The sequence below is a fragment of the Scatophagus argus genome, chromosome 12 (assembly GCF_020382885.2).
Source record: "Scatophagus argus isolate fScaArg1 chromosome 12, fScaArg1.pri, whole genome shotgun sequence".
Classification (NCBI taxonomy): Eukaryota; Metazoa; Chordata; class Actinopteri; family Scatophagidae; genus Scatophagus; species Scatophagus argus.
The window spans coordinates 16,031,335-16,048,148 of NC_058504.1; the positions used below are offsets into that span (position 1 = coordinate 16,031,335).

Consider the following 16,814-nt stretch of genomic DNA (forward strand, 5'->3'; position numbering starts at 1 on the left):
ACTAATCCCTTATTTGATACAGTTCACATTATAGGATTAATGTGGACTTGATGGATACAGCTATCACTTCTGTAAGAAAACACAACCCACTTATTCCTTTTTTATCCTCAGGAACAGGTAAGCAGCTTAAAGTCTGCAGCTAAACTTGCGCCAGCTACATTCTGCTTACCAGCTGTAATTGGAAAGGCAGCACGTTAGCTGCCCATCAGTGGCAAAAAAAAAAAAAGACGGAGTAGGTTTGGATGTGTGCCGAGCTCAGAGAGTTACCATACTTTATCACGGGAGCACCTGTAACACAAAGGAGCCTGGCATTGATCCTTTATCCTCCAATTTAATTTCGACCTCATAATGAAATCTAATGGGTACACTTCATTTGTCCAATTAACTTAACTTACCACAATTAATCTCAAATCGAATTGATGCACTACAGGTTTAACTAGCAATGTTTTGCTCAACATAATCAATTCTCATTTAGGTAGGGAAGGAACAACTGCTCTGTTGTTTGATCTGTCCTTAACAACGTGTTTTCCTGAGAAGGCAGCGACTCCTTGGCATTCTGTCATGCTGTTATTTCTGTTTGTTTCTGTGTGTGTAAAGTGTTCAGACCGAGCGGAACGGGACCAATCAATAAAACTTAAAATGCCAAGAACCTTTTTATTTGATCTTTCTCTCCTAAGACTGTGCAAACGGCTGTGTCTGAGCCGTACAAGATAAGCTCGTGTTTCACACGACGAGGTGAATAAGCAGGGCTGACACGTCGGACGCTAAGCTCTGTCTTTTTTATCTGAATAATGACACAGAGGTTTGTTTCCACACAATTTTTTGACCAACACTTTGCGGTGCTGTGGGCTGGGCTGTGTGTGCTTTAAAATCCAATTGACCCAAAATAGCACAGTGACTGTGTTCTCAGCGCTTGTGCAAAGCCAGAGCAGCCATGTTTATAACATCACAGAATGCTTCACTAGGCAAACGGAAGCGATGGAGAAGTACTGGCCTTATCTAACCTTTCTCAAGGTGAAAAGGACTTGATGGCATTTGGAGCGTCCTGTTTTATCCCCTCTCACCTGTCAAAAAAACACAGATCCCCCTTTGTGCAAAGAGTTAATGCTGCTCTCTGTTTTTAATGTCATGTGTGCTCTACATAACAGTTAAGGTCCCAGACATTTGGAGAACAGAAAAAAGCCATTAAATCAAACAAGCATCTTCAGGTACCACGGGGATGAGGTCCCACTCAACATCAAATATACAGCTGGCTGGGGCCACTGCTTTGTTGTCATTGATTGGGTTTGATCATAAAGGTTTCGCTCCTGAAATGGGAAAGGTCACATCCGACTTAAATGTGAAAGCCCATATAGGATTTACTATATAAGGATTTAAGGCCAATTTCAACATCAAATACAGAGGAATGAGGCTTATGCTGTTAAGCTTCACATGAAAATGGACAGAGATTCTGTATTTGATGGAAGTTTGAAGAGCTACACTGTGCTTTTATACTTTATATCATTTTTTTTTTAACTTAGTGCTCCAGCATAGCATATCTGAATGTAACAATGAAACACAATAAACCTAGACAGAGTTACAGGAGATAGTAGCTCAATAAAATATCAGCTGAAAAGCTTACCGTGGACTCTGTTTGTGCAGAGCAAATGAGAGAGTGTTTGTGCCCATGGTTTGATTCAATAAAAATGCCACATCGTTCCCTCACTGTTATTTTTGTGCTCCCTGCTCCGCAGACACATGAGTTTCTTTGCATCCAAAGCGAGCCCAACCTCTGTGATTCTGGACCTGTGGGAGGCACAACATTTCCACAGCGGCAACATCAACCAGCTGGCCACGGTCATGGCTGACATCGGTAAACAAGAAGCCATGATATTCCTGGTCTCTGATGGCGAGTGCTAACCCAGAAAAGGGGGAGAGACTGGTGCAGCGGAAAAGTACGAAACACAACAACAACACACACACACAAAAAAAAAAAACAATAACTGCAGCAGGAATCAAAGAGCAGAGCTGACCGTGTGTCCCTCTTCGTTCACTTCAGACAAAAGTAAAAAGTTTATCTAGGTTGAGTCCCTAATTCCAAACAGAGTACAAATATTTAGACAGACCAAATTAGGGTTAGGGAATACTTTGGTTGTGTGAGGAAATGTGTCCATGAGCTCAGTAAGGAAAATACCCTTTATTTTCCATCAAAGATTGAAGCTAAATTAGTTAACGCCATGGTTTTACTTAAAGGATGACATTAAATTAACTCCATGCCTTTTATATAATTAGCCCATTACTGGCTAATAAGGAGCAATATGCAAATGTGATGCTATAACAAATGGCCAATTTATCAAATTCAAGGAATCATTTTTGAAAATCATTTACTTTTTAAATAAAAATGGATGTGACAAAAGGTGCCAGTCATTTCAGGTTCAAGAGAGCAGGCGACATATGCAATCGGCAGGTTTGTTTCAACGTTATCTCTGACACTGAGCACATTTTCAGCAAGGTCATCGGAGTCCGTGAGCGTCCCCTCCCATCCGTTCCCAAACCCAGCGACACTCACAGACGTATGCCTAATATGTGTGTCATTATCTGTTTCCTAAAACGCACGCATGCACACACACACACACACACAGAAGGCTTGTAGCACATCCTGGACTTGCAGGTTTAAAATAGATTGTATGTCAGAGGCCCAAAAACCTGTCTTATCTTGTTTGTGTGTTGTTGTTTTTTGTTTTTTTTTTCTTAGTCCAGCTGGTATCACTACTGTGAATGTAACGTCTTGACATCTTGATTCGGTGAAACTCTTCGCAGCTTTCCTGCTTCAAAATCAATATATGTGGGGTTTGGGTTCTTTGAACTTTTTTGAGGGAGGAGTGAGTAATATCTTCACTAAAGTCATATTTCAGAAGCCATTTCTTTGGAAAGCCTGTGATTTTGATCCATCAAGTCTATATTACATCTTGCATTAACCCAATCGTTCATCGTTGTGGCGTTTTTCTGTTTCAAGTTCCATAGCTAATGAAGGAGCCATAGGGCCGAAAGGCGTTCCAGCTGCATATATGTGAACACTGAATGTCGTCAAATCTCATTTCTGAAATTACATTTTCCTCCAGATTACATTAATTCTGTAGCAGAGAGGATGTTAAACATAAAAGCATGGCCAAAAGGGTTATTATCCTGTATGAATAATGCAGAGCACTTTCCCACAGAAGATCTGACAACAAATTCTTTCACTTGCATTGAAAGAGTAGCTGTGCAGCTTTGTTTTTATAATTCATAAAGCAATGTTGATGGGAATTCTTTATTTGCTGTGTTGCAAAAGAAAAGTATTTCCACATCAGAGAAACGCCTATCTCTCAGAGAAAGTTTAGAGTGGCTTATACATAACGTCACGCCTGTGCTCACAAAAGACACTTTGAAAGGATTTTCCTTTGTTTTATTTCTAGCCATGCAACAAATCATTAACTACACACTTGCTTATCATTAATTAATCATGAATTTACACTGGTGTTTTTTTTTTATTGTTATTATTATTGTTATTATTAATAGATCTGTCAGGTCAGGCAACAAAGAGTACACACAGAGTATCTTTAAGTCCAGTGGTTCAGCAATCATTCTTTGAAAAGTTGTGAGCAATCCCAAACTAGCCATAGTTCTTTCTCTGTCTGCCTCAGGGTTGCATGTGAAGTTATCTGTTAAAGTTCTAAAACAGAGCCCCTTTTCGTCCAGTTCCTTCTTATCCAGACAGCTAGTACAGTCCACCCGACCAGCTCCCGTGGCTTCAACCTTTAACACTGACCGGAGCCTCTTTTACGATTGTCAGATATTTGGAATGTACATTTTATGTTTCCTTGCAGTGGGTGAAAACTGTGTCTTTCTGCCATTCCCTTGTTTTAGCAGTTAATTTGTTATTTGTGTGGCATCTCGGCGCTCGTTTGCTCCTGAGCCTCTTTTTGATCCTACACAACGCGTCTCCTCTTCACCAACACCTTTTTTATAAACCCTTGTTCTATTTGATGTAGAGATGCCATGAAATCAAAATTGACCTTTTTTATTCGCTTTAAGAAACCCTTGGATCATACCCCTTTCTGACAAAATGAAAATATCACCTTAAATGAATCTTTTCATGTTGAAATGGATCTTCGTCACGTGTCGTGTAAATACTTTTTCTATACCAGCCGTGTGCTGTCACTTTGCATACTGTATATCAGCAGAATTGGTAACCAAAGTTTTATGAATATCATTTGAGGCCACTACATCCTCATATTGTATCCATTAAATATTGTTTCAGTGTTGTTTTACTTGCAGCTAGTATAGAGTAAGTCGGAGTTGCTGTCTCTTCTAGACCGAAGTCCAAGTCATTTCTTTATCTCATTTCCTTGCTTTTGTCTTTGAGGCAAGTTAATGCTGTTTGTTCAAGCAGTGATACATGTCGGATTATTTTATCACTTTGTAAAGAAATGTAAAATATATTTTAATATGAAGCCAAAAAAAAAAAAGACACTTAACTGGCGCATTTGTCAAGTCTAAACCGTGACGTGTTTGCCTATATACTGTTCTTTGGCGATCTAGCAGTGAAGACTTTTTGCAGTGTTAAGGGTTTAGAGACCGTTTCACAGGAAGTTTCTATACATATTTTGTTCATCCTTACTCTGCATATGTCTGCTTGATTATTTCTCTAACTGTAAGCATTTAAATACAAGGTGGAAACAGTCACTAATGCTTAGTGGGTCAGTACTCTGGGACTGCGTGGAGGCTAACTGAGAAAAAAAGAAAAAATGAGGACATCAGTTCTTGGACACTGACGAGCCAGTGTTGACGCAGCATGTTTTCGATGAGCCATGGCAGTTGTACAGTCAGACTGTGTGTGAAACTCGATCACCCCTGTCATTGTCTTGGATGTGTTGTCTAAGCACATTTCAGTAATGGAATTCACCAGCCGCCAGGATGTTCAGCATCTGTCTTCACATCTAACTTGTCCAACAAATCTGCAATTACTGTGTGTGTGAGATGAATATTGTTCCCTCCATGATGAAATCTTGGCCTGACGGTTGTGTGTTTGACTCGTGTTGGTAACATAAATGCTTTGTTATTTGGGGGGGATCGTTATATCTCACAGCTGTACTTTCTGTGTCACTCATTACTGTTCAGTGTCAAGTACGTGTGTGTGTGTGTGTGTGTGTGAGACTGGGTGTGTGCATACCTCCCTGTCACTCTGACTGAACTGTTTTTTGTTTTTTTTTCTTTTGTTGAACTAAGAACAATAGACTTCTGTACTTGTGAATGGTTTTTCTATTTAGTTCCTTGATTCAATGTTCCTTGCCTTTCTGCAAGTCAAAAATGCTGTATTTATTACATGCCACAGCGCTTATGCAATTGTATAATCTTTTTTTTTTCCTTTGTTTTTGTTTGTTTGTTTGTTTTTTAACCTTTTGTGTTCCTTATCGTTAGTGTAAATTGTTGTCAAAACTTTTGTGGCAATGGAAAAACTTCTGCTAAGGGAGATTTTCTGTACTTTTTTGGACAATGATATGAATTTGTGGGTAGAATTTTGGAAATTCGTTTCTAAGTGCTTTCAAGTATTTACTTGGCCTTATGTATATATATATCTATGACATTTCAGAAAGGTATGTATAGTAATTCAACCTGAATTGTTGTAAATAAATTATATATTGTTAAATCAAGGACTGAGTTCAGTTCATTTTAAAAAGGATCAGACATGTACGATCTAAATGTTATAGTTCAGAGACTCTGTCACTCTAACATATTTACTTGAAAGTACCGTAATAGTTTGACATTTTGTAAAACACTTTTCATCACTTTTTTTGGTGAGTTTGATTAAAAAGGCCAGAGTGATTATCATAAAAAGAACAGAATCCGGTGTGTCAAACAACAAACAAACAAAAAAAAAACCTAGTTAACAAATTCTGCCTACCAGCACTTCTGAAGCACACATTTACAACAATCCGTGGTTGTAAATGTGTGTACACAACTACACACAAACTTATACTCATTGATTAGCAGCCCAGCTCGTCCATGCAGCATCTCTACTCAATCAAATTTCAATCAGTGAGCTCCTTGTGAAACTACAAGCTTTTATTTGTTGTAGCTGGTGATTATTTAATGTGTGTTTGTTTTGATGAATGAGACTCCTGATATATTTTTATATATATTTTTTTTTCCCCCAGTATTCCAGCTGTGTTGTTTCAACAAGTTAGCTGACCGGATCCTTATTAATTGACTGCCATCAAACCAGAAGTTCATGTTTGGTCTTGTATGGTACTGCAGCACATTACTGTAAGCAGGACCTCCTGACTTGGGGAGCCGCTTTGTGCTGTAAAACTTTGTGCATGACAGTTGGACCAAAAACGTGGCAGCCCTGAAGTGAAGACTGACGCTCGTGACTCATCCAGTTAGGAGCTACTTTTAGCCTCAGAATGTTCAGTGCTCTCATCCATCTAACTCCACAAGAAAACAAACTAGGATACAAAATGGCAAAATGTACCCTAGCTAGAACTATTTGGAGTAAAATAATACTCCATTCACATGGCTTTAATGATTAAATGGACATTGTAAATTGTTTACTACATCAGGAGCATTGTAGGTAATCACTGGGGTACCTATTTCAGCAGCAAGGCTCTTTGTGTAAAGCTTATTGTTCTCACAACAAACCCTTAAAAGGTCCATTAACCTGTTGTTGGGGAGCAGGTGTTGCTGAGTGCACAGGCAACTAAAACATCAGTCAAGAGAAAATCTTACAGATGGGCTCAGCTGTGAAACACGTCAGCACAGTGATCAGCCCAAACATGTGGAATTACTGACTGATTTTATTTGCAATGTCCAGCAGCTATAAAAACAACACTTACAGGCCCATACCGAAGCAATATAAATACGTATTAAACAATGGCTTGAAAGTACTCTAAGGAACAATCACATCATCTTAGTAACATGAGGGACAAAATCACCTTTTTAGTTTGATTTTTCATACATTAAAATTGTCCAATAAAAGATAAAGCTTTAACAAACCTCCTTACCTACCATTTAAAAACAATAACAGCATTTTGTCATGTGTGATTACTAAAACGGACTCAATTAAGGATTATTACATGATTCCTAACTACAGCCATTAACTGCAGTTCATGCCTGATTTGCAGAAGCCAAAGTGATAAGCAAAGCCGTTAGTGCTTCTATGGAGAGGTGCAAGGGTCCAGTCAGGCAGAAATGGGACACCCCCTTTTCTGCTTGACTGGACCCCCATTATATTAATCGGCAGTGCAGTAAAAGTCAGTGAGTGGGCTGGGGTCCTGAATGGGGCCACCATTTCTCTGCACTTAGCAGTGGCAGATCATTACTACACAATGTGAGAATATTAGGGGCTAAGTGACTCCTCCAACTTGGAAGATACTGCTTGATGTTACTTCAGACTGAACAAGGAAGGGATCAGTAGAGTCATCAGAATTATTCTCTAAAGACTAGAAGGCTAGATGAATTGCAGCTGCATTTTTACTGTCCAATCTAAAAAAAAAAAATGGCTTTTAAGTCAACAAGTTAGAGATGGCATGAAATAATTCCTTGACTACTTCCAGTTATATAACACAGCATTTGATATTACAGGCAGTAACATTTGAATTTTCCTAACTGCACAGTGAAGTAACAGCACATGAAGCTAACATTCAGCCTCAAATATAGAAACAAAGTCTGCAGCGTAGAAAAAGACAGAGTTTTAACTAGGTGTGTGGTTTGCAAGAATGAGACGCGGAGAGTGCACCCGTGTGCCGGAGGGCGGAGCAGGGTAAAGAGAAGCGAGAGAAGTGTTCCTTCCGCTGCAGATGAAGCTCACGCTCACTCACACTGGAGCGAAGGCATGGCCTTTGCACAGGGGTTTATCCTTCTTCGAGTAGAACGTCTTCCCCTCCAGGTTGATTTGGCAGAGCTTTAAAGATGAAAGGAGACAGACAGACAGAGAGAGACAGACAGATTGAGGAAACCAGGGCAGAGTAGATATCAGACTTTAACTTGGCCAATGTGAATTTACACGGTTGTTCTACTGGCCAGAGAAGGCACATAATATTTACTGGACCGCGTTTACTTTTGGTTTTCTTCACAGTGTGCAAAGGGAGATGGAGAGAGTGACTGACTGCAGGTGAAAGGGTAAAAGAGAGAAACGGATGGGGAAGCTCGAGGTCCGAGGATGGAGGCAGATTTCTTTCAGGTGGCATTGTGCTGGGACAGCCAGGAGAGAGTGAGAGAAGAGAGTCCCATAGGGAGTCATATCAATCAAAATGACTTACAGCACAGACGAAGCACGTATCGTGCCAGCTGTAGCCCAAGGCCTCCAGAAACCGGTCCCCGGCGTCAATCTTAAAGTCACAGCCATGGCATTTAGTGCCAAACATCTTCTCATAGTCTGCAGAGACAAAGGAGATGCTAGAAGAGCTGGTTTGCAGCAAAGATATGTGAAATTATCATCAGAATAAGTTAGTAAAATGAATGCAAATGAGTCTTCATCATCACGAGATCAGGTCGAGCATCCTTCATGGCTACCACAATCGCCAGATGTTAACATCACTTAACCTTTACAGGATGTCCTGAAGCACAGAGTGTGAAACAGTTTTCCTCCTCCTTCATCTGTTTAAGAACTAGAGGCTTTTCCTCTTAAAAGCGGAATAATATTAGACTACAAACACACACACACACACACACACACACACACACAAGTAAGGACGAATGATGGCAGTGAAAATGGATGAAGCTGTTGGGCATTTTAAACTTTGCTGTTTGCGTTATTTTGTCCACCCACTGTGCATTAGTGCCCTTCCTGAGCGAGAAGAGGTTTTAGGATGAGGGGAAATTGCTCCAGATACTTAACTGGATTTGCCAGTCTCTTTCATCACAGGGACTCTGGGGAGAGTGTCAGGTTATAATGCTGCTTCTCAAGAGTGAGTGGGTGATTGCTGCACAATCCCTGAAAGATGCTGAGGCAGCACAATGTTTATCAGAGCTACAGGCATTATTCAGAGTATGAGTGCTGAGGTTCTGGCTTCGCCTCTGATAAAGCAGCGATCCACCTCAGCCTCGGCAGTGAGAGAGAAACACGCTGCCCCGCTAAATCATTTACAGTACAATAGAAGAGCACACACCATTCATAAAATCCAATAGAGAAATGTATGAGCTAAACTGGAGCTAAACAGATTACAGCAGATGAAAACATCACACTTCATGATTGACTGTTTTACGCCGCAGGAGATTTACGATGCAGGCCCGTGCCAAACCCACAGCAATAATACAACAAAGCAATGTTTTACAAATAGTCTGATTAAAACAGAAAAAAAATCTGAAAATGATTCAAAACTGGAGAGGGGATGCACTGCAGTGAACTTTATCATAAAATTCACTCTGCAAGACCTCTGAATCATCCAGTGGTTGCATTTTTCTGTTTTTGCACCACAGCTTTTGTTATGTACCCTGAACTGAACTGTAGTTATCTGTGGCATCCATTTAAAGTAAGGATATTTGACATCCTTTATCACATAAGCTCATTCATATCTGTTCCTTCTCTTTTCATGGGGCCCAATGTAGATTTGAGATGAATGTGTAAAGTGTTACAGAGAGTCTTGCGTGGGCTGAGATGTTCTCACTCGGCAGTGGGACTAATCAAACGCCTGATACCATCCTTGATTTCGCTGCACCTGTCTCATCCAAAATTAGACAATCAAGGAAGTCCTCATCCTGGTTTGCAGATGAAACACATCTTCTTAATCAAGCCAGCAAGAGAGTCAATCTTAGATTTCTTTCTCAAAAGCCACCGACTGTCCTAAAATTTCCGTTTAAGATCGTTTAATATAATTCTTGTCATTATTTTAAATTGTTATATAGGAGAAAGTCAAGTAAGAACTATCAAGTAAGAGAGTAAAGTAAGTGTTGAGTGCAGAAGTTGAGTTTTTCACCTTTCTCACAGTAGGGTTCGCCTTCCTCCATGTAAAAGGCTTGGTTCCTGATGGGAGTCTTGCAGGCCGCACACTTGAAACACTGAACATGGTAGGTCATCTTCAGGGCATGCATGATTTCCTGATAAGGCGAGAAAGGTTGTAAATTTTTCATTTCAGCTTAGCTGGTGTTGCTGGCACACCAGAGACCACATCCACATATGCCCGTACGGGGAAATCGCACTACTTTCAAACAGCAGCCCCATTCGAGTGTAAAACAGCTGCTCTCACCCCAGTGATCTTCTTCTTGCACTTAGCACAGTTTGGAGCATAGCGGTTATCGTGGCACTTGGTACAGTAGACAGACCCTCTCTCCTCGAAGAAGCCCCCTTCATCCAGGACCACCTTACACTGCGAACACATAAACTCCTCGGGGTGCCAAGAACGTCCCAGAGCCACCAGGTACCGACCCCTGGAAAACACACACACACACACACTCAGACTTTAACAGCACATAAGAGACGTTGTAAAAATCTGCAACATAATTTCCTTCATTAACAGGCAAAGTACAGCTCCAGCGAAGGTGTCAGCTCCCTTTCTGAAATGTGAACAAAAACTGTAGACATGTTTTAAGTTCTGCTAGGAACTTTATACCTTCACTTGGTGAAGAAAAAAACAGTCCTTCTGGTTGCTTGCAATAATGATCAGAATAAAAGCAAAAGTTTCTGACATCAGTGAAATATGAGAAATGAGATTTTAATTACTTCAATGTCAGCATAACGCTTGTCTTGACTTAAAACAAGCTGTCTGCAAACTGTGTTAATTATACTGACTGCAGACATACAGTCTGTCATTGTGTATATTAAATGATCTGTCATCCAACTATAAAACAAGAATCTCTGTCTGTCTTTTTGTCTGCCTGTCTGCATTTCCCCCCCAATCTCTTGAGAACCATTCATTCAACCTACTTCCCACTTGGCAGGTGTATTGCTGGTGACCCAAGGAGGTGCAGTGTTGAATTTGGTGCAATTTGGACCTGCGACATGTTCAGCATTAATCAGCTTAAAATAAACAAGCAGAACCGAGTGAACAGAGCTCTGTGCAAGCCGTGGAGGCAGAGCTTCAGTGCTCGAATCAGTTCAGGGAGTGGGATACACACACACAGACAGATGGGAGACAGTCGGAGACATAACAGAGACAGAGAAAAGTAATGTCACATGGCACGAGTATCGGTGTAGGGAGCTAAGCAATAAGTGGCTGCTGTAGATCAGGGCAGCAGCAGAACAAGGACCACCTCAAATATAAATAAATCAGTGAAATCACTCTCCATTTATGTGTATGACACTGCTCTCTCAAAATCCAACACACTCTAATTTTCCTCATCACATTAAAAGCTAATTCTGCAGTGTTGCTGCATCACAGCATCCCTCATCTGGCAATCATCAGTCCTTTTGAATTTGAGTTCCAGTATTTTTCATCAGGCATTTCCACATCACTGTGGTGTTCTTAATATAACATTTAAGTAATTTCTATATTAATAGCTTAATAAAAAAAAAATAATAAATGATAAATTAGTCATTGGAAAAATCCTGTAGTTATCATAGTGGGGTCTGGAGATCGTCCATCATTGCATGGGGGGTCCCCAGCAAAAAGGGGCATAAATTATTTTCACAAATCATTTTCATGTCATTCTATCCACAAATAACACAATGACTGAGTCTCATATTTCTGTAAAATATTATCTAAAAAGAAAAATCTTTATCAGATGGGAGTCCATGGTCTGATTTGTGTCATTTCGGGTCCTTGACATAGAAAAGTGTGAGATCCACTGGATTAATCGACTAATCATAAATAAATAAATAAATAAATAAATCATGACATTATCTAAAGAACGAAGTGCAGCCCCACACTACACTAAATTATGCCCAGATTCATGCAGACAGGTGGTTGGGTTGACCCTTTGTCTCAGTGGTGATGGTTATACCTCATGCGTTTTAATAATCCTACACCGTCAGTGTCAAGTGTGAAGTACTTTGGATGAGTGGGCATCAAAAAAGCTGCAAGGAGCAAAACCTGAGGCCAAGCTATTAGTCAGTTTCAAATGGATCAGTTTTCAAAGGACACTCACTGTACTCAGCAATTTGAAAGGCGCAAACATTTTAAGTATTTTATTCATGCAAAATGAATCATACCTGTCACCATAGATGCGGCAGTGCAGTCTCACCTTATGATTTTGTTGCAGGCGCCACATACCGGGGTCCTCCCGCTGTCCTCGGGTGCCTGCTGCGCTGCCTGCAGAATTGAGCTGCGGTTCTGCATAGGCGTCGGTTGAGCCGGCTGCTGGTGCTGGGTCACAACGGTGCTGGTCTTGTCTGGGCGAAAGCGGTCGGCAAAATTAGGATCTGTGACCCACGGCGGTCGAGAGGAAGGACCTGAGCTGCCTGCTGCTGCAGCTGCAGTCTTGGAGCCTGAGCCAGAAAAAAAAAAACATGACGGTGATCTGTTTTGGAATTATAACACATAGAAAAACTTGGCTGTGACTTTGAATTATTTCACTACAGGAGGTGGACACTTTTATGGAACATACACGCTCTCACCAGATGTATATTGTGACTGCTTTGCTTGTCACGTTGTTCTTACTGATGTTCATATATTGACACTTAATAAGAATCTATTAGCACAGCCCCTACTGGATGCTGCTGGGGTCTTTTTACGCATCAGCAGGAGCAGAAACTCACCATCTGGTTTATCTGCTGCCTGGGCCTTGGCAGGTGAGGGAGTTGGCTCAAGGCTGTGAGGAGAAAATGACTAATTAGAGAAGGTACACACACACACACACACACACACACACACACACACACACACACACACACACACACACACACACACACACACACACACACACACACACACACACACACACACACACACACACACACACACACACGCGCGCGCACACACACGCAGTAACCATGGTTACAACTCAGTGAACGTCATGTCTGGATATCAGCGGCCATAGCTGTCTCCATTACCTCATGCCACAGATTACCCTCTGTGTGGATGATCATTAATATTAATCAGTATCAACAGGCAACATGGGTTTCTCATCTGTTGTGGCAAGATGGTTTACTGTTGGAGATTCAGGTGAACGTGAAAGAAAATACACTGTCATAGAATTTAAATGGATTAGCGGGCCATTGTACACGATTACACAAGCCTTTGAGAGACAAAAATCAATGGTGTAATTCAAATGATCAATGCTGAACAACAGATACTACAGTGTGAATTTGGTAAAGATGTTTTAGCTCTGCATCAAAATAGTTCAAGAGCAACTACTCTAATGAGGGCAACAAGATTGATGGATGCCACTCACGGAAGGATTTAGAGAACAAGAACCTCCAGACACATTATGCTGTCAGTTTTGAATGTTTGGCTTCGAGCCCGCATGTGCAGAATTGTTGAAATAAAGAGCTGTTTCCACATTTCCAAACTTTTGTTACCCGCAGCAAGTGACACCATATTCAGAAAATCTTCAAACCCTGACTGAGACAGAAAAACAACTTCTGAGCCAAGGCAGAGAGCTCTGGAGAAGTCTTATCTTGGGAGAAAAAATATAACACCGCCTTAGGCATCTAGTGTGTTTACATCATCAACTGTGGCATCTACAATACACTAATGAAAGATGATGAAATCATTTCTCATTTACACAGAAAATGAGGAAAATGTGAAATGAACAGCCTTCTTCCATAGCATCGCCTGCATCAGGTGAAGTCTGCCTATCAATTATATTCCTCATGTAGCCAAACAACTAAAAACAAGAAGTTACAGAGGCAGAAGTTGCAGACTTCCAGCTGGGAGCTATCAAGCAACAATAAGAATAAAAATAGTCTGAAGTCTTTTTAGCATACTCTGTATAATAAAGAACATTAAATCCCCTTGCAACAGCTAGAAAATGGCTTGCAGGGCTCGTGACAGAGAGGAGTTTAAATTTTCCTAAATAAAAGGAAGGTAAGACATCCCCACCCATACCAGGAGATTATTGAAAATAAATAAAACCGAGTGAGAGGAAGACAGGAGGCTGAATGAGAAGGATCTCTAGCGGTCGGGTCAAACAAAGGACAGAACATCTGTTTTAGCCCAGTTTCACACACAGACCCTGGGTGAGCTGCCCTCCACCCCACACATGCACAAGCCTGCCTCCTGGGACCCCCTAACAACTCACAAAAAGCATCCTGGTAAACAAAGGCAGCCCCAGCTACACTCCCTTGCCGTGTTGCCCTACATGACGACAGGCCAGTGGCGCCGACTTCTCACACACCTTCTGAGGTTTGTTTGGCTGCACCTCGCTCTGGCGAAGGTTGCAGGTGCAAATTGGTGTGCATCCCCTACAGCAGCTTATTCCCACCTGGAGTAGCCTGGATCATGTTTTCTTGACATTTTCACTGCTTCCAACAACCTGCGTGCCCCAGCTGCTCAGCGAGAGGCTCAGTGTGATGCAGGTGCACAATTCCTGCATCACACACTGTGCACACAGAAGGGGGCTTTTTTTTTGCCTTCGATGAAGAGTTTTGGACATGCTGCAGAGCAGCACCCCATGGAACGTTTCCTTGACATTTCTCTACACTCTTTACACTTCTGAGTTCAGATTTGCTGTATTTTTTTTTGGGCTTCCTCTCCTGTGGGATGCATCGACCTGAGCAAAGGGGAAAGCAAAGGAGCAAGTTTTGATTTTACAAGGAGCAAGAAGCCACTGACATGTGTCATCCTCCACAGTGAAGAGGTAAAAGTGTTGCAGCTCTGCAAGAATCTGAACGTCACAACCGAGAAATGCCAAACAACATCTGAGAGGGAAGAGAGAGATGCTGCTGCTCTTTTAGTGTATGATCTTATTATTTACAAGATATAAATGTCAGGAAAACAACAATGTTGTAATCAATGTAATGAACACTGTATGCTATTTTCATCATATGTCAAAAGAAACAGTTTTGTTTCTCATTTCTGTAATCTCTCCAAATGGTTTTGGTTGTTCACTTTAAGTCTGTCATGAGGCTGTGTGGATCCACCAACTGTAACTAAAGATTACTGGTAGTATTACCAATGAGAAAAGTATACTTGAAGCTTATTTTCCATTTTAAGTTTTCTATGAGGAAAAAAAAACATTTAATTTTATAATGTTAATGTTATAATTTATTTGATTATCAACAATTAGGTAGTTTCCTGTGGCCCTTTTAGTTGACGTGTCTCAAACATAGACAGTTAATTCCTTTCGTACATTTGAATCAGGGTAAGATATGGTACCTAACCAGCAAAACATCTGAATTTTCTATTAAGTTTTATGTGCAACTTGCCCTCAGATCTTTTTCAGTCTGATAAAGACCACTGTGCAATTGCTCAGCTAAATATGATATCGTTGGTATTTTTTTATTAGGTTTTAAACACTCTTAGATATTTTTATTTCAGGCAAGTGCAACAGACTAAAGGCATTTCCTCACAGTGCACCTCTGCACTTTTAATTGGCCTCACGTGAGTGTTGCCCATTTGCTGTTTTTAATGCTTGACTGCACAACAATTTTCTCTCTCAGGCAATAAAAATAAACTTGAACCCTGATCTCTGAGAAGTCCACCATCAATTCAGACATGAATAAAAATACAGAAGAAACACCTGCTTCTACAAAATAATTTTTGTCGAGCACACCAGGTAAGTGAAGAATCTGTTATGACTCAGCTAAAGAAAGAGAAGGGAAGACAAATAAGAGCTGGATATCATGTGGTGATGGACTGAATAAACAAGAAACACAGGAGGAAGGACAGAAGCAAGAGTGGCTTTTTTTCAGATGTTTTTATATTTTGGATGACAGCAGAAAAAAAAAAAAACAAAAGTACAGAATTTATCTTTCTTTTCTTTCTTAATGGTTGGAGAAGCCTACAAGATGAGGGGATCAGAAATGAAAGCTCTAAGAGGATGAAGGAAACAGGCAGAGAGAGAGAGAGAGAGAGAGAGAGAGAGAGCGAGAGAGAGAGAGAGAGAGAGACTGAGATCAAAGGAGGTTCTGAACTTCATATTCAAAGAAGAGTTAGGAACAGAAAGACGATTCCCACTGCAGAGGCCCACCTTCCCACCAGTTTACTCCAAGTAACGCAGTGTGAAATGAAAAATAGGGCTACAGACACAGTGGTCCACAATATTGTCAACAATCATTAAGTCAGAAATTCAGAGGGAGATCTTACACTTAGGCTCAGTACGCAAGGTTCCACTTTGGGCTTTGGCTTAGGCTATCTATTTTTTTTCCCCAAAAATCTTTTTCACCTCATCTGTAATCTGAAAGGTGAATTTGTTAACTGCCATTGGATGGTCGGCTATCTTCGTCGTGTTTGTCACGTAGTCGTTGCAGTGTGGCTATCGCTATCAGGCTCTGGCTGGGCTCTGCATCCCATGGCGTCTAGGATGTCGCTCAGGATTTGATATTGAGGGCGCGAGCAGACCTGTCGTGATGCCAATCCCTCAGACGGGCATAGCGGGGACTCTGAATCTCAGTGAGGAACTTTTCCCTGATGGCAAGCAACAGATATGAAACAGAGATAGACAGGAAGGAAATAGATTGGAGGGGTGAGAATAAATTTAACAAAGAGTGTGTAAAAGAAAGTGCACAAAAGGTGAAAGAGTAACAGAAGTAAAAAGATTAGTCAGTACAGACAGTGAGATAGAAGATGATGATCGAAGGCAAATATTAAACTGCACTTGAAGGAATAGTTTGGCATTTGGTGAGATTATTAACTTTCTTGCCAAGAGTTAGATGAGAAGACAGACTTTCACATCTGTCTGTTACACATGAATCTTAGCTTAGATTAGCACCAAGACTGGAAACAGGGGCAAACATCCAGCCTGGCTCGGTCCAAAGA

The 16,814-nt window shown here is 40.9% G+C and overlaps 2 protein-coding genes across 10 annotated transcripts in view; one reads left to right on the forward strand and one right to left on the reverse strand.

The window, feature by feature from the left end:
• Positions 1 to 5,667, forward strand: part of unc5a (unc-5 netrin receptor A) — a 122,659-nt gene extending 116,992 nt beyond the window's left edge. For all 4 annotated transcript variants that reach the window (XM_046406807.1, XM_046406808.1, XM_046406809.1 and 1 more), the window contains one exon: positions 1,734 to 5,667. In XM_046406807.1, coding sequence (XP_046262763.1) covers positions 1,734 to 1,899 — 166 coding nt within the window. In that variant the 3' untranslated portion in view covers positions 1,900 to 5,667. The remainder of the gene's footprint in view (positions 1 to 1,733) is intronic.
• Positions 5,668 to 6,797: 1,130 nt separating this feature from the next.
• Positions 6,798 to 16,814, reverse strand: part of pdlim7 (PDZ and LIM domain 7) — a 30,596-nt gene continuing 20,579 nt past the window's right edge. For all 6 annotated transcript variants that reach the window (XM_046406811.1, XM_046406817.1, XM_046406814.1 and 3 more), the window contains 6 exons: positions 12,653 to 12,705; positions 12,139 to 12,382; positions 10,206 to 10,386; positions 9,936 to 10,056; positions 8,280 to 8,395; positions 6,798 to 7,921 (listed from right to left, as the gene is read on the reverse strand). In XM_046406811.1, coding sequence (XP_046262767.1) covers positions 7,835 to 7,921; positions 8,280 to 8,395; positions 9,936 to 10,056; positions 10,206 to 10,386; positions 12,139 to 12,382; positions 12,653 to 12,705 — 802 coding nt within the window. In that variant the 3' untranslated portion in view covers positions 6,798 to 7,834. The remainder of the gene's footprint in view (positions 7,922 to 8,279; positions 8,396 to 9,935; positions 10,057 to 10,205; positions 10,387 to 12,138; positions 12,383 to 12,652; positions 12,706 to 16,814) is intronic.